The 16272-nt window shown below is 57.3% G+C and overlaps 6 protein-coding genes across 6 annotated transcripts; 2 read left to right on the top strand and 4 right to left on the bottom strand.

The window, feature by feature from the left end:
- Nucleotides 1–1860: 1860 nt before the first annotated feature.
- Nucleotides 1861–2725, bottom strand: QBC33DRAFT_549069 (uncharacterized protein). The gene has a single exon (XM_060428935.1). The coding sequence runs from the start codon at nucleotides 2425–2427 to the stop codon at nucleotides 1903–1905; it is 525 nt and encodes a 174-aa protein (XP_060279954.1). The 5' UTR covers nucleotides 2428–2725; the 3' UTR covers nucleotides 1861–1902.
- An 838-nt stretch (nucleotides 2726–3563) lies between these two features.
- Nucleotides 3564–4940, bottom strand: QBC33DRAFT_562606 (uncharacterized protein; the record flags this gene model as incomplete). The annotated part of the gene is made up of 4 exons (XM_060430219.1): nucleotides 3564–3566; nucleotides 3661–4276; nucleotides 4528–4719; nucleotides 4861–4940. 4 exons carry the CDS (start codon nucleotides 4938–4940, stop codon nucleotides 3564–3566), a joined length of 891 nt encoding a protein of 296 aa, XP_060279953.1.
- A 1313-nt stretch (nucleotides 4941–6253) lies between these two features.
- QBC33DRAFT_498918 (glycosyl hydrolase family 76-domain-containing protein) lies at nucleotides 6254–8309 on the top strand (the record flags this gene model as incomplete). The annotated part of the gene is made up of 3 exons (XM_060425635.1): nucleotides 6254–6326; nucleotides 6392–7116; nucleotides 7216–8309. 3 exons carry the CDS (start codon nucleotides 6254–6256, stop codon nucleotides 7855–7857), a joined length of 1440 nt encoding a protein of 479 aa, XP_060279952.1. The 3' UTR covers nucleotides 7858–8309.
- Nucleotides 8310–9277: 968 nt separating this feature from the next.
- QBC33DRAFT_518434 (uncharacterized protein) lies at nucleotides 9278–9814 on the top strand (the record flags this gene model as incomplete). Its single annotated transcript, XM_060426243.1, has 2 exons — nucleotides 9278–9320; nucleotides 9405–9814. 2 exons carry the CDS (start codon nucleotides 9278–9280, stop codon nucleotides 9812–9814), a joined length of 453 nt encoding a protein of 150 aa, XP_060279951.1.
- Nucleotides 9815–10640: 826 nt separating this feature from the next.
- Nucleotides 10641–11371, bottom strand: QBC33DRAFT_518433 (DUF567-domain-containing protein; the record flags this gene model as incomplete). The annotated part of the gene is made up of 2 exons (XM_060426242.1): nucleotides 10641–10933; nucleotides 11017–11371. 2 exons carry the CDS (start codon nucleotides 11369–11371, stop codon nucleotides 10641–10643), a joined length of 648 nt encoding a protein of 215 aa, XP_060279950.1.
- A 922-nt stretch (nucleotides 11372–12293) lies between these two features.
- QBC33DRAFT_580903 (uncharacterized protein) lies at nucleotides 12294–15394 on the bottom strand (the record flags this gene model as incomplete). The annotated part of the gene is made up of 4 exons (XM_060431229.1): nucleotides 12294–13229; nucleotides 13295–14800; nucleotides 14892–14930; nucleotides 14960–15394. The coding sequence occupies 4 exons, from the start codon at nucleotides 15392–15394 to the stop codon at nucleotides 12294–12296; spliced, it is 2916 nt and encodes a 971-aa protein (XP_060279949.1).
- Between the last annotated feature and the right edge of the window lie 878 nt (nucleotides 15395–16272).

The raw sequence follows: 16272 nt of genomic DNA, 5'->3' as shown, positions 1-16272 counted from the left end.
CCAATCGGTGTAAACCTTCTCCTCACCTGCCGCATATCGTCGAAGGACTGATCCCAGCCTGACTTCTTGGCCTGACGACCAGTCCCCCGGGCAGGTGAGGAGGAAGAGTCTCGCCATCTCTGAGACCCGGCGGTGGCGAATGCTGGCCGTCATTTTGTCGATGGATCCCCCCCCCCCCCCCCCAGAACTGCCAAATCCGAGTCTACCGACAAATGGCTTGTCTAGGTTCTCCTCTCTGAATGACATATTTTGCGAGCTTGGGTCCTTGAGGGCCCTCAACTCGGCCGTCCTAGTGTATGGGTATGTTACGGGCTTGCTCCAGCGCTTGGCATAGTATGCGAGCAGAATCCCCAGTGATAGGTACAGCACCTAGGTATTTATTGCTTGCTGTTGCTGTCGTACTTTCTTTCCGTCGCCGTTGCTCATTTCTTGCTGTCTCTGGTTCGTTACTCTTACTTTCTCTCATCAATGTACAAGATCCTGATCTTCCACTCGCCAACAACTGTCCTATTTCCCGCCAACATTGCCTTGACACCAGAGGTCGAATATCTCCGTCATCCTCGTGTTCTTCGGCTGTCCAATGCGAGGGGACTGAGAAGAGATCATTCGCTGGCACTAACAAATCTTCAAACGTTCGTAGGTAATATTGTATCCCGCGGGAGAGGCTCGGGGGAAAGGGCGGATGGCCCAAGTTGTGTTAGCAAAGTGTCGGATACCTTATTCGCGATTTCGGTCGCGTGGTGCGAAATCTCGGAGATTCTGATATGGCCCTGGGGGTCCATCTCGGTTGTTGTACGCTGGCCCCCCTTGTTTCCATTGGTTGTACTTCCAGGGGTATCCCAAGTTCTGCCAATATCCTCCTAGTGCTAGCTGTGAGGTCTAGTGTCCTTGGTTCTGCAGAGCTTGCTGAGTCGTGTTGAGGTTATACATTGCCAAATCGCCGAATGCCTTTGTGAAACGTCAGAAATCCTCCACTTCTTCCTTATGAAGTTGTTGTATCATTGTCTGAGTCCTTGTTATCACTGCAATTAAATCCTACGGCGTCTCTGTACATGTTTGCACAAGAAGTGATTGTATTGTATTTCACCAGTCTTTGATTTCTGCAAATTTTCCCTATCAAATCATATCTTAGCTGTTAAATCCCTTTGCTATTGTTTACCTATAACTTCCATGTCTGCCAGTAAAAACTACCAGTGGGGATTGGACATTCTTTCGTTGTGGAGGGCATTATTGTGGAATGGCATGTGTACCTAGTTACTCGTATGTGCTTCCTTTTAAGACGTGGATATCTAGACATATCTGGTACCTGCATACCACACCGTGCGACGTCCTCTAAGTACCTACTAATGGCATACTAACTTTGATAGATGCATGTTAACAACTTATTGAAGTGAGGACCTTCCGCCCATTTCCATTGTCTCCCCCCACCCCTTCTCTCTGTGTCACCGCACTCCCAAACCGCATGAATGCTTGCTTGGTTGGTAGAGATAGTATCAAGTGGCCAACCTTTCCCAAGCAAGCACGTGGATATATGGGGCGTTTTCGTGGGGAACGTGTGCAAACTGACTATGATCTGGATAGCGTACCATCTCAAAATACGAATCCAAATCCCATTCAAGGGCGTTCAAGAACGCAAAGATGCCTATCGACGGGTCATGACCCGGTTCCATCTCCCAGCCCGGATCTTGGTCTTGAACCTCAACAAATCTACCACCGTTCCCGTAAAACTCGCAACGATCATCCCCCGCAGCGGGTGGAAAGTCTCGGCGTCAGCGCAGACGGTAATCAATGAACCACAAGTTCTTAGCCCAGGAAACCTCGTCAGTGGCAGCTCTAGCGATACAGCCGAGGCTGTCTTTCTTCTCGTAGCACCAATCATGGACTTTCCATTTAGGGTCAAACTCAACAGCAACATGAGTGACTTCGAAACCCCAATGCCAATAGGATATGGGGAACTTGATATCTGATAGTTGGCCAGTCGATGGTGTCGAAATCGAACGGCTGGAGGCAGAAGAGATCCGATTTAGGATACGTGGTAAAACACCGCCTTTCGCCGCTGCTTGTAAATGTCGCCGTGGCGGGGGCATCCGGAAGTTCTTTCTCGAAAGGTGTTTCTCGGTATGGAATGATTCTGCGTCTCCATCCTTCTGTATCGAACCGCCGTTCCATCCGCTCCCGCAACTCCTTGCACGCCGTCCACAACCCGCTGTCGATCAAGTATGCCGAAGGGTTAGACGTGGTCCAGGAAAGAGCTTGGCGATCCGATTCGCTGCAGCGCGGTGCCGCCAGGGCGCAATGCTCCGGACTCAACAGAGTCCATGGCATGTTGGCCGAGGGCAGACAACTCGTCCGCATTTTTGCTGTTGAACAAGGTGAAAAAGTGTGCGCCTGGATGAGCTGGGCGGATCGAGAGGTCCCAGATTTCATCCCTCAATTCTCTGGGCAATCTGGAGAAAGGGTGGAATGTGTTGGAAGCCATGTGGGAAGAATAGTTTCTCGACTGTGAGTGTCCAAGTTGTGAAGCGGCCAGTGGCAGAAACGTGGGTTGGAGGAAGAAGAGGAGAGCGAAAGCTCATCAGAGGTGGAAGTTATTAAACGGCAGGGAAAACCTTGAGCAGTTTGAGGAACCATGTTCTGCGCGATTCAAAGAGTGAGTCACAACTAGGTTGTTTCCAAAAGGATCGAGGGCATTTTTAGGTTTGCTGTAAAGGGGTTGTTCAGCACTTCCATCTACAGAGGTAACTTGTGCCAAATTTCAATCGTTTGCTAGGTAAAATCAGCTATTATGCGTGCTGCGGATGATTTAGTGGAGAGGAGGCAGGGGTGGTTGCTTGTTGAACAAGCACTGACTCCGGCATGTTACAGACCTCCGATGCCGTTCCCGATATCCAACTCAACCTATTTGCAGCCCCACCAAGCCCGGCTCCGAGCCTCCACAAACGACCAGAAGATGGAGGACATCAACGCTTGTCCGGTGCGTGTCAACATGTAAGTTATAGGTCACGAACAACGATGTCGGCCCTGCCAACTTCCGATACATTGCGTATTACGCGATGTCCAACTTCAACCGCGACTGTCCAAACCAGCACGTCTTGAACACCAACACCAGCGGCACTCCACTAGGATTTGCTGGACGGTGAAGATCGCCACACAGGTCAATATTAAGCCGGTAATCAGTGGGTTGTTGAAGAGGCCACGGTGAGGAGCTGGTTAACCGTGTTCCCCATTTCATCCCCACTTGCTTCACCCGTTTCTCAGTACCCAGTGACGTATATCCTAGTCAACGTGACCAGTACCATCGCAGCTCTTGCAAAGAGTAAGTGAAACAAATACCCAAGGCAGGGGGTAGGGGGGGAATCCAACCGCTGACGACGACGGCAACAGTTACCGAGGCTGGAGTGGTGTCCAACAAGATCTTCGTCGGGACCGGCCGACTCGAACGAGGCGAAGGGATGTGGATGGACATGGTGACTATATCTCGAATGCCGAGATCAACAAGGTCATCCTCCTGGAAGAGACGAAAATTGATTTGTGGCACGGCAGGGTGACTTGGACATGCCAGTTTACTACGGTTAAGTCAACTCGAGCCTGGCAAGTTCGGGAGCCCGGTGTTTGTTCTGCCAGAGACTCCAGCCACCAGAAACGGGGTGAGTCGCGTACATGGGCTAGACCACCAAGGACACCCGGCGCACGCACTGGTCCGGGATGAACTTTGCTGGCACCGTCGACTGGGTTGTCAATCTCTAAGCCTTCAACAACGATGCTTATCTCGGCCCGGACAGCGACGACGACGCCGTATATGTCAAGCGCTAGCTCGTCCGCCGCACTCAGCGGGGCGGCGAGGCGGCTGGCAACGCGACGGCACCCGCCATCTTGCCGGTGATGGGGATGAGGAAGAAGATAATTAACTGCTAGAAAAGTGAGCATGATGCCCTTGCACTTCTGGTAGGCCCGCTCGTCGGCCGTGTCAACGATCTGGGCCATCTTCCCACCGCCTCCGGGACTAGGAGTGCCGGGAGTGATGATGCCGTCAACGAGGTCGTCGTCATTGGCGTCGTAGAGCCCGTTGCTGGTCGTATCCGCCACATCATCGAGGTCGGTCCCCAGGCTCTTGAGGGCCTTGTAGGTCTTATCCACAACCTGCCTGGGATTGATGGCGCCCTCCTTCGTAGCCGTGCGGGACGGGGAAGTGGTAGTCCCATCGGTGGTTTGCGCGGTGCTCGTCGGTTGGAGCGCGGCTTGACAGGTGGAGGACGTTCTCGAACGCGATGTCCTCCTAGGCGGTTCCCATGTCCGTGGACAGGTCGACCAGAACCGGTGATCTTCTTATAGCGGAGCGGTTTAAATTCCCGGCGCAGTTCACTTCAAGATGGCCATAGACCGAGCTCCACCCGCGGTTGAAATCCTCGCAAGAGCGGCATTCACCATTTTCATGGCGCGCTTTGTAATAGTAGTAGCACCTAGAGCAGCAGTCGACCACCTCCGTCCCTTCGCAGGTAAAGTTGTCGCCCCCATGGTCGCATGAACCTCTCCACCACCTTTGTCCCGCTTCGCACGACGGCGTCCGCGTACGTGTTGAATTTCTTGTCGTATCCGCCGCTGATCAGCTCGTCATACGAGGCGAGTGCCTCCGAGAGCAGTTCCTTGAGGACGCCGACGATGTAGCGGTTCCCATAGTGGTAAGGTATCTTGTTCCCTGCCAATTTAGTCGCTTCGATACTGCTCTACGACGCGTCGCACGCTGTCAGTGGCGGCAGGGACCGACCGGATGGGGAGATTGTGTGTACAGTTGCACGAGCATGGGAGATGAATATTTGGCACAGTATTATATTTTATTTTCGAGAATTGGTTCGTGCACACGTGCATTTAGCTCCATAGTTGTCGCCATTGCTCTTGCCATGGCTGTGACTCAGACTATCGCTGGCGATGGCCCTTCCCATTGTTTCTGATAACTCTATCTCTGCCCCGATCGTGGTAACGTGGTACGGCTCGTAGGTATCCCGCAGGGTTCCATAAGCCTCGTCGATGGAGGCGTGCGTGGCTTTGTCGGATAGGGCAGAGACTTGCTAGGTTTCCCCAGGTCGCAAGGGTCCAGCCGCTTGTCGGGCCAGATATGTGACGCTTTCTCTTGTGGTAATCGTGGATATGTGCTCTGCATCGTCAAGCCAGGCTCCATCTCGGTGCTGTCTCGACAGTGTTCCCAAAAATGACTGGGAGGGATGGACTAGGAACTGATATACGCGCCGGCCCATTCCTCTGGGCAAAAGCACCCATAAAGGCACTGTCCAGTGGCCCTTTGTCAATCCTCGGGCTACTGACTCTTCGTTGTGACATCTCCGATGAATATTCTCTGCGTTGCCGATAAGTTAGATGCCTACGAGATTGGCACGGGACTCGGGAGTCACCGACCGGCCGGAAACGGTTGGAGAAAAGCGGGGCGATCAGCCGCAACCAACGAAATCTGGAGTGCTGGAGTCTGGAGCGGGGAAATTAATCGGATCAGTGGTGTTGAGTCCTCAACATCATCAACGGAGGAATCAACCCTCCGTGCTGGATTGATCAGAGGAAGCCAGTCGAGGTCCAGGAAGTGTAAAATCGCACGACGATTCTTTCCAAAATACGGATACGGATACCAACCTAGTTAGGTATGGATGCCAAGAAATACGAAGAACAGCCCATTGAGGGTACTGTCCTGCAGTACCAGGTACGTGGTACGAACAGCAGTCTGGTTTTAGGTAACGGAAATTCGAAGCCTGATTTACCTCCAGCCCAACCCACCAAATAGCGATGCAGAGTGAAGGATTTCTCGTGTAAGATTTGTGCCCCTTGCACTGCCCCGCCATATCCGGCCTAGGGGCCAAAGGCTTAAGTCACCAGCTGAATGGAGTTAACCGGATTTGGTAACGCTCCCGAAGGCTTGTCCAGGGATGGATAGGGAATGCTGGGGGAAGGGGGAGGGTGGTTAATCTGCAATCTGCGCAAGGTTGGTTACGAAGTACTAGTGTGCTGTACTGCATAGTATAGTGTACATCCGTGCGAGTGCCTGCCGCTGAATCGTCCAATTCCAACGCGGTGCAGCCCGGATTCCACATTCCTCCTCATCCTCCCTTTTCTCACAGCCTGCGATGAGCATCTGGAGCGATCCCGATCCCGATTCCCTTCCAGACGAAAGGCCTTGTCAGGGTCACTCCAGGCCTCTGTTGACCGTGCAATTAATTACGACGGATTGAATGCTTCATGCTGCGATTATAACATGCGGGCCGCAGCCGTTCTCTTACACGCGAGCGTCGCCTTGGCGGCGCTGCAAGTTGATCTAGATTCTCCAGGTGAGTCGCATGCAGCCCATTCGACAAGGCGTGGACTGACACGCTATCTATCCGCTCGTGACCAGCTTCGATCAAAAAGGCAGCGAAACTGGTGGCCTCCGACCTCATGACCTACTACCACGGGAACGAGTCCGGACATACGCCGGGGATCCTACCGGGGCCGCCGCCGGCCGGAGACTACTACTGGTGGCAGGCAGGCGCAATGTGGGGAACCCTGGTCGATTACTGGCACTACACGGGCGACAAGACGTACAATGACCTGACCGAATCCTCGCTGGTGTTCCAGGCAGGTGCGCCGCAGAACTGCTACATGCCACCGAACTGGACCGCATCGCTGGGCAACGACGACCAGGGATTCTGGGGCATGTCGGCCATGCTGGCGGCTGAGACCAACTTCCAGAACCCACCAGCCGACCAGCCGCAGTGGCTGGCCCTCGCCCAGGCCGTCTTCAACACACAGGCGGCGCCGGACCGGCACGACGACACCTGCGGGGGAGGGCTGCGGTGGCAGATCCCGCCGACCAACAACGGTTACAATTACAAGAACACCATCGCCAACGGCATCCTCTTCAACATGGGCGCCCGGCTGGCCCGCTACACTGGCAACAGCTCGTACGCCGACTGGTCTATCAAGACGTGGAACTGGCTGGAGGGGGTCGGCTTCATTGATGCCAAGTACAACATCTACGACGGGGCGGACATTGGAACGAACTGCACCAACATACAGAAGCCTCAGTTCACCTACAACGCTGCCGTGATGATGCAAGGTGCCGCCTTTATGTACAACTTTGTGAGTCTTCCCCCCTTCTTTTTTCTTCAATTCTATTCATTTGCGACCAACCCTCCCCCCCCTAGCCGCATGAAACTTACCATCTCCCGCTCTCCGCAGACCAACGGCTCGTCGCTCTGGGAGACGCGCCTCGAGGGCCTCGTCAACCGGTCGATCGAGGCCTTCTTCTCGTCGCCGTCGGGCGCGGCGGTCGAGATCGCGTGCGAGCAAAAGACCAAGATCTCGTGCACGACGGACATGCTCTCGTTCAAGGGCTACCTGCACCGGTGGATGGCGAGCACGGCGCAGGTGGCGCCCTTTACGCACGGCACCATCATGCCGGTGCTGCGCAAGTCGACGGCCGCGGCCGTCAAGGCGTGCTCGGGCGGGCCCAACGGGCGGGCCTGCGGCTTCAGGTGGACCACGGGCGCGTACGACGGGCTCACGGGCGCGGGCCAGCAGATGAACGTGCTCGCCGCGCTGTCGTCGCTGCTGCTGGATGAGCCGAGCATCGTGGCGCCGCTGACGAATGGGACGGGCGGGACGAGTAGGGGGGACCCCGGGGCGGGGGGGGATCCGTTTGTGGATACGTCGTTTGCGCCTATCACCACGGGGGATCGGGCGGGGGCGAGTATCCTTACCGTCGTGGTGGCGGGGACGTTGATCGCTATGGTGGCGTGGATGTCGACGTCTGTCTCGGAGGCGTCAGTTGCGGGGGCGGGGGGGCTGAAGAAAGGGGGGATGTTTGGCGGGAAGTGGTGATTGATATTGATGTAATGCGGGGGCTTGGATTGTGGCTCTTCTTCTTTGTCGTTTCTTTCTGGGACTCTGGTCGGGTTGGTTGGGTATATAGGTGTGGCGTTTTGTTCTCTTCTTTTCGTTCCTGTTCGAGGGGCTTGTTGGATATCTCTGCCAAGGGGAACATGTCGTCGATGAGGTCTGGGGATTTCATGAAAAGACGCGAGCAGCTGGAGGTAAACTTGTCGGTTAGATGCTGCTCGGGGTCGATCTTTTCAATTGTGGGCTAGATGGATTTCAGCATACGTTGCAAAGGACCAGCATAGGTATCAATCCAGGCTTGTGGCTTTCCTCTTGTCTCCTCGGGTTGCGAAATTAAGACACTCTGTTTCAGTATGTCGTTGCTTGCTTCCTCGCAAGAGAATCAACTGCTCTTCTCTTCTTGGCCTGAAGCGCAAATGGGCGCAACATTCCCGCTCCCTTTGGAGGAGAGGTATGGTTCGTTTCGAGATGTTTCCGATGATGACATGCATGAGGTTGCAGGCCGTGGTCGGGTTTGCGACGGCGATCGGATCTGAATCGCGCATGTCTTGGGTATCGGCCGCGTTTGTCGTTTCGGGCGTATCATCTCCGGTGCGGGCCTGGAAAGGCAAGGGCCACCCGAGTCAGCATCGGCTAGGTTGTGGTGGGAGAATTGAGAGGCCTCTACGCCCTCCGGCTGAGGCAGCGGCCGTCCTGCGGCCCATCTTTGAGGGGTTGTGCGAAACCCCCTGGAGATAAGCCATGCCGCAATGGGTTGGCGACGGCGCAGCAGGAGGTCTGTCGCCGTAAATCGCCGCCGCCTCCTGCATTCCTCGAGGCCGGCGCGTTTTACACCCGCAATGAAACAAACATCCGTCCCGCAGTAAAAGCTCACCCTCCCATGCCGGCCGCAGAGCTGACGGAATCTTGCGGCGAAACATCGCAGACCTCAATCGGAGCTTTCACAGCCGGAAATATTACCCGCCGCCGAACCGTACTGTTATTTCTCGTGTCAAAACATCTCGCCCCGGCGAGGCCATGGCCGGTATAGCCTCATTTTCCACGACTCAAGCCCGAATTGTGACCGGCACTGGGCCTTCGACCCAGGTCTGATTCCTGTCCGAAACACCCGCTCTCGGCCCACCTTGCCAGGGTAATATAGAATGGCTATGTGAATAAATGCAGGCTGGCCAAGTTCACAAAGCAGTATATATTTGTCCACTCCATTCCCTGATCCGACACTGTTTCTCAGAATCATCACCAACCACATCCACTCGATTCGAACATCACTCCAAGGACCCAGTGTCGGAATCAGTACAGCAAACACAACATATTATCTTGATTATCTCCCCGAAGCATACTCTCTTATTACTCCAACCCACCAAACAACTCCCCCAAGCTTCCAGCCCCGCCAAAAGTCAACATGGTTCGCTTCGCTATCTTCACTGCCGCTGCAGCCCTGGCTTGTAAGTTCCCCCCATTCCCTCACAAGCGATTCTCCCCAACCCCAAGGCCAAGGGCTAACAAAAAGGCACCTCCCCCCCCGCCAGTCACCACCCCCCTCACCCTCGCCATCCCGCAGACCATCCTCGACACCCAAAACGGCCGGGCCAACGTCGGCGCCGCCAACTGCGGGCAGTTCGTGACGGGCGAGTGCCTGTCCAACGAGGACTGCGCGCTCGGCTGCTGCGCGGGCCTCCCGGTCGTCGTCGGCGCGTCCGGGGGCTCGGGGTCCACCGTCCGCGGCGTGTGCTCCAACATCAAGGTGGGCGGGGCCGCGGGCAAGCTGGGCTGCAACTTCCCGCTCAACGACGGGAGGCTGAGCGGCGTGTGCGGCGAGGGCGGGACGCCGGCTGCGGAGAGGGATCCCGCGGCGGGGACGAGCTTGCCGGTTGCTGTTGTTGCGGGTGGGCTGGGGTGTGGTTCTTCTGGGGCGCAGAATGGGGGTGATGGGTCGTAGTGGGGATTGTTTCCGCTGCCTCATCCCGGAAAGGGCGGGCTCTGTAACGGAGAGGCACACAAGGGGGGGTCAAGGTTGCATAGTGGCAGCATATTGGGGAGCATTTATTGTCTTAAGATAATCTGGGTAGTCTCGTTGCTGGATAACGACTGCTCAGTATCCTTGGATGCGCTTAGGGGTTGGAAGATGTTTACCCAAGCCTCGTTAATAATGATGGTATATAAATAGGCTCCCCCATGAAATCATAACCTACCTAGGTGAGCGACGACTGGACCGAGCCTTTGGTGGCTTGGGCGGGTTTTAGGGAGATTGTCAGGTTGCAGCTCCCCAGGCCATTCCGCTGCGTCAACAACTACTAAAAGGCGGCGCCCACCACGCACGTACGGGTTACTCTTTCGGGACAGGCACCTGATGGCTTAGCTTCAGCTGAGCAACCTCGACCCTTACCTGCTCGGTCCGACCCATATTTCGAAACGGTGGTGGCGGGGGCAATTGGGCATCGCCCGCCCCTGATGATAATCATCAACGGAGCCACCTGGCTTCATACACGAGGGTTACTCTGATAGAGAACCAATTCAGGGATGTCTTAATGGTAGTCTCATCCTCCATACAACTGGAAGACTGTCCTTCAGACACCACAAGGCATTCGATCACAGGTCAACGTCTTGTGTCACAGGCCTGTGATTGAAAAGAACCCAAGCGCAAGTCTCCATGAATATAAATAACCAATTCCAAGGGTATCGTAATTTACAAGCACCCCCCCAGCATCCACAAGACCACAGCAGAAGAGACTAAAACCACACAAAACAAAAACACGTGCGCACACTCAACCAAAGAAGCTACTCCCGCCGCCCTCGTTCCTCTTCTCGTCAAGACAGATGGCCAGCGCAGCCATGAGGGCCATGTCGACTCCCGGGGCGACGACGAGGGCGTATGTCTGGGACCCGAGGAAGATGTCGCGCCCGCTCAGGAGCTTGCGGTCGATGCGCGCCACCACGGCGTTGCCGGCGCTCTCGTCGACGATCTCGGCACGGTCTCGCCAGTTGCCCTTCATCACGAGCGTCTCGACCTTGCCCGTGCTCGGAGAGGTGAAGGTCGCGGTGGCCTTGGAACCGAGGACTGTTGGGGGGGAGGGGGTCAGATCGGAGGTTTGTGCCCGGGACGGGGGGTGGGGGGATACAGAGCAGAGTGAGATGACGTACGCGTGAAGAAGCTGTTCCTCACCTCGAGGAACTTCTTGCCCTGCGGATCTTTCGCGGCGAAGGTGGTGTGTACGTGCATGTGCTCCTTGACGATGTCGAACAGGTGCGTGTTGGCCATGTCGTAGACGGACTTGCGGCCCGAGATCGACATGACGCTGCCCCGGACCTGCAGCACCGGCTGCCCGCTGGCGAGCTTGATCTCGAAGCTGTCGCCCGACAGCGACATGACCTTCTCCCGGAGGATCAGCGTCTCCGTCTGCTTGGCCACGAGCTGGTCGAAGACGCCGATCTGCTGCGGCACGGGCGGGAGCTGGTTGGCCGGGAGCTGGGTGGCCGGGAGCTGTTGGGTGGCCATGGTGGGACTGGATTGAGGAGGCGCTGGTTGTAATATGTGTTGGGGGATGGATGGATAGATTGCATGGAGCAGCAGGAGGGAATGTCATTGATATACGCCTTCAGAGAAGCTCTGGGGGTCACCCGAAAAGGTAAGGAGCAGGACCCTAGCTCGGATGACGCGCACCCTCCACAAACAAGGCAGATTTCAGCTCCTGGTGAACCAGACTTGGAACATTTAACTGCATCCACCTTGGTGGCACCAACAGCCAGATGGATTTGCGCATTGCAAGCCACATGAGGTCTAGTATGGAATACAGACATTCAGCCCCCAGACTGCGCCTACTAATTCAATACCGAATAAGCTTCAGCCACTGCGCCTACTAAGCTTTAGCCGGCCGGCGCCGCCACTGGAACGTACTCGATAAACCCCAATATCACTTCAGTCCTCGGTGCTAACCCGCTTCTAGACGCCGCCTCTTTTCGATCCCATGCAGCTACCCGTAGTTCTCGGCCCCCACAACTATGAGCACCATCACCGGCCGCCTTTATTGCGCCAAACCCCAAGGATGCGATGGGGGAGATGGGAGTTGTTAAGCTGGTCATGCTACGAGAGAGTGTACATGTACATACATACGATGATTGGTTTTGATGCCTATGGGGGCGGGTATCAGTAAACTCAAGTAGGTAGTAGGTAACGTAGTGCAAGAGATTCAAAATATCCCTGCATGTCCCAAACCCCAACCCGATGCCTTCAATACATGCAAAATCACGAACCCCCCGGCCAAGAATGCAGGTGTCCTATGCAAACACACTCTCCACCCCATATCACACCCCCCTTATAAACGCCAGGCAAAACAAAACCCCGAGGGGCCAATCCACGAAAACACCGAGACGTTGCATGCAAGGCCATCCCCTCCAATCCCCCCGAGCACAACCACCACTCACTCCCCATTCCGCACAACCCCAGCCATGCTCAGCACCATGGCAGGCCTCTCCAGCTCCAAGCTCCGGCTCGGCACCATCCGCCCGCCGGGCGTCCTCGGGTTCGCCACGTTGACCCTCCCGCCGCGGTGTATCCTGGCCGGGTGGTGCTCGTCCCCGCTGTCGGAATCATCCTCCTCGTCCGCTTCCTCCTCCTCGGCCCGAGACACCGTCGCCGCAGCAGAGAGGTAATCGGCCCCCTCCACCACCACCTCCTCCTCCTGCCCTGCCATTCGACCGCCGTCGTGGTTGTAGTCGGCCAGCCGCGCAAAGTAGTCGGCCAGCCCGTCGACGCTAGGCGTGCCGACAATGGCGTCGTAGTTGGGCGGCGGCGTCGCCGCCGGGTCGATTGGCAGGGGAGGGGGCGGCTCGTCGGCGTCGAACGCGGGGGGGTTGTATGACGGGTACCGCAGCAGCTCCATGGGGCGGTATCCGACCGCGGGCCCGCCGCCGTAGGGGGAGGAACCGGCGGCGGCGGCGGACTGCGCCAGCGGCCACGTGTTCCGCGGCGACACGCCCGCCGCCATGTTGGCCCTGCTCTGGGCCGCCGGCGACTGGAAGTGGGCGGCCTGGGGCGGGGCGGGGAGGGCGGACGGGGCGATGCTGTTGGCCGGGCTGTCGCGACTCTCCAGAGACGCCGTCGAGCTCGACGGGCTGTCGGTACTTGTCGGTGGTGTCAGGGTGGCGAGGGCGTCGGGGCAGCCGCATGTTGTCTGTGGCTGTTGCTGCTGGGAGGCGGGGAGCCTGTCTAGGCCCGAGTACCGCGGGAGCGACGTGTTGGCCTGGGTAGCGCGGCAGTTGAGCACCGTGATGGGGCTGTCGATGCTGATCTCGAAGTGGCGTCGGCGGCGGCCAGTGGGGTCTTCGGGATCGACGCGGGAGATGCGCAGGACCACCTGTGTGGGGTTTGTTAGTATTTATTTGGGATTTCTGCAGACTGGGCCAGCAATGAGGGACAGACCTTGATCCAGTGGAAAACGTTAGCGTTCTTCCAGCTGCAGTCCGGGTTCAACCGCAATCCCTTGTCCTTGGCCATCATCTCGCAGGTCGGTATCTGGACGTTCATCTCAATCTCAGTGCTACACCAATACGTCTCGAGCCCCAGATCTAGATCTCCAAGGAGGTTGTCCGCCGGCTCGGGCAGCGGCTCGGGTGCCCTGTTCGTCCTCGCAGCCTCCAGGGTTCGCCGTCTCGCCGCGGCCGCCCTGGCTTCCACACGCTCGCCCGGGGAGAGCTCTCCGCCGCCGAGAATGTGGAACTCGCTCTGACTGTACTGTTTGTCCAGCGGCTTCCCCGCCGCCTTCTCGAGGAGCAGCATCTTGCGGCCGGGATCCTTCCGCGTCACCCGCCGGTTGTTGGTGCGGTATTCTACGCTCTCGGTCAGGAACACCTTGAGCTTGTGGATCTGCACCTTGGCGAGAGGGGTGAGCTTGAAAGCGATCGGTATCTTGCCCCCGATGGGGAAGCTCTTGCCCGAGATGACGATGTCGTAGTGCATCTGGTCCTCCCATTGCCGCGATATGGAGATAGGCTCCGTCATCTCCAGGGACAGCTGGTCGGGGACGCGGACGACTGACACCTCCTTCGCGCCGCGGAGGTTGGGCCTGAAGGCGCCGGCGCGCTCGACTATGGCCTCCAGCTCCCATTTCACCGAGCCGTACTGGAGCTTCGTGGTCTCGAGCTGGTGGTGGTCGATGGGGAGTTCGAACGAGTACTCGTAGGTCCCCGGGTAGAATACCTTGTATCCCTTTGCCTGGACCGGGTTGGCGGCAGGGTTGTCGTCCTTGCCAAAACTGCGCGAGTTAGCCGACCGGAGGGACAGGCGCTTGAGCTCCTTGGGGGAGAGGCTGATGCTCTGGCGACTCCTGGCTATGGAGGAAAGCGAGGTGACTGATGAGTCGGCCGACAGAGGAGGCCTAAGATTCGTCATGGGACCGCTGCTCCCTTTTAGGTTATACGTGCACTGGTTGCCGAACTCGGTCTCCCAGATGCCCAGGTGCATGGCGTGGAAGAAGACCAACGACTGGGCCCGTAACGTCTCCTCCTCGAACTGGTCGACTTTTAGAGGCGGGATGCCTTCGGGCCATTCCGTCCGGGCCTTCCCAACGAGCTTCAGTGTGATAGCCTTGATCTTGATGTTCTTGGACACGGACAACTGGAGCGTCCCCCTGAGAAGGGCCGTCGCGTTCCGGTCCTCGGGTCGGTTCTGGCCGTCGTGGTCGAAACCGGTGAGGAAGACGTTGGGTTCGGCGAGCCGTATCGAGCATGCAACCCCACTACCGGACGCGACGGGTTTCTGTATCTCGGCTACCGAGGATGTTGCAACGCTCTTTGCCGACCGGACGGACATAATGCTGTTCCGGTGGTGGGAATTCGCGTGAGGGCCCGCCAAAGGCGGCCGGATTGCGTCAACCATGACGGGCGCGCGCATTATCGGTTCGTCGTCGACGGTGGGCTCGGGATCGGGCTCAGGTTCGGATCTCGAAAAACGTCGGGCAATACTGGCTAGGCTCGGAGGCCTCTGTATATGGCTGGGTGTCGGCGGAGAATCGCAGGACGGTTGGGGCGGTTGGGGCGGTCGGGGCCGTTGAGCCGAGCTGTTGGAACCCGAGCCGAAGCGAAAGACAGAACCGATGGGCGACGGGGACAGAGTCGCGAGGAGGCTGTCGAGGGCTTTGATGGCGAAACTGGAACGCTCGAGCGAAAGCGACTTCCTCCACTGTTGTGCTTCTGCGGCTCTCTTCTGGCGTGCCTTCTGCTCTTTCTCCTCGTCCTTCCTCCTTTTTGCCTGCCGGGCCTCGTCTTGCAGCCGTGTTGCGAGTTCGAGTTCGTGTTCGCGCCGCAAGTCGGACGGAATAAAGCCGGGAGGGTACGAGAGGGTATGGATGGAGTGAGGTCGGCGCTGGCGCGGTTGGATGCGCGGGGACGGAAAGCTCGGGGGTTCGGCGTCGCGGCGCTTCCAGTCGAACGGATCTCTCGGGGTGTACGAGATGTTGCCGCTGGTAGAGGATATCACCTCAACTCTTCGCCGGGCGGGGGTGGTGGTGTCTGTGTTGCTCATGGTGCTCCGGTTAGGACAGAGAACTGCGTCGGGCAAAGAGATGGGAGCATTGCTGATGGGGGGCGGGTAGCAGCAGATGGGCACCAGTGAAGGGGGGATCGGGGTTATTGAGGGGCTCCCATCGAAGGGCATATCGGCGGTGTTGAGGCTAGAGGAAGGGGGGGAGGAGAGGGGGAACGTTGCCATGTGGACGATGATGTCGATGGTGAGAACTAATATCCTAATGCGCTGGCCTTGGGAAGGTGAGGGTGTCGAACGGGAAGCTCGGTAGGGATGAAGCTGGCGGCAAGGAGGGCGGAGCGAAGGGAGGAGGGAAGAGGGAGGGGAGACAAACACGTACACGTACTTCCAGTGGTTGCTAAAATGCAGGCGGTGCATTAAATCATATCATATCTCCCTCATTATTATGGTAAATGGCTGATTCCGTGTGGTGCTAATATCCGCCAAACGAGACACGCAGCACTATGTAAGGCTTGGTTTCTGGCATATGCGGGCGGAACGGCGGAGGGGCGGGATGTGGCTGGGGGGGGGTGTTTTCTTTTTGGGGGCCGCTTGTCGATAACAAAGTACGTGTACGATTGGAGATGGATGACGGAAACATGCCAAGCCGACGGACAGTCCTCCGAGAAGTTGTGGATCGAGACGACCCTGGGTCTAGACTCTGGACTCTGGACCCTGGACGCTCGAGAGTGGAGGCAGAGGTGGCAAGAGGAAGAAGAGTCGTCGCAATTGGGAATTGAATCCGTCCGTCGATATTCCTTCCACCGGCAGGGTGAACAGAGCAATGGAACAGAACAACGGGGCGGATAAGCGACGGATTTGCAACATGAGATGATGACGATGGGGAGGGTCCAGGCCCTTCACTGTCCAGGGCCGCG

This window comes from Phialemonium atrogriseum, assembly GCF_030411735.1.
Source record: "Phialemonium atrogriseum strain 8032-3 unplaced genomic scaffold QBC33scaffold_29, whole genome shotgun sequence".
Classification (NCBI taxonomy): domain Eukaryota; kingdom Fungi; phylum Ascomycota; class Sordariomycetes; order Cephalothecales; family Cephalothecaceae; genus Phialemonium; species Phialemonium atrogriseum.
The sequence above is the reverse complement of the archived record's forward strand: the minus strand, read 5'-3'. Positions and strand labels throughout refer to the sequence as shown.

Bases quoted from the DNA above. Each gene is read 5' to 3' on its own strand.
- QBC33DRAFT_549069 (XM_060428935.1), bottom strand. From the start codon at position 2,427: ATGAAATCTGGGACCTCTCGATCCGCCCAGCTCATCCAGGCGCACACT.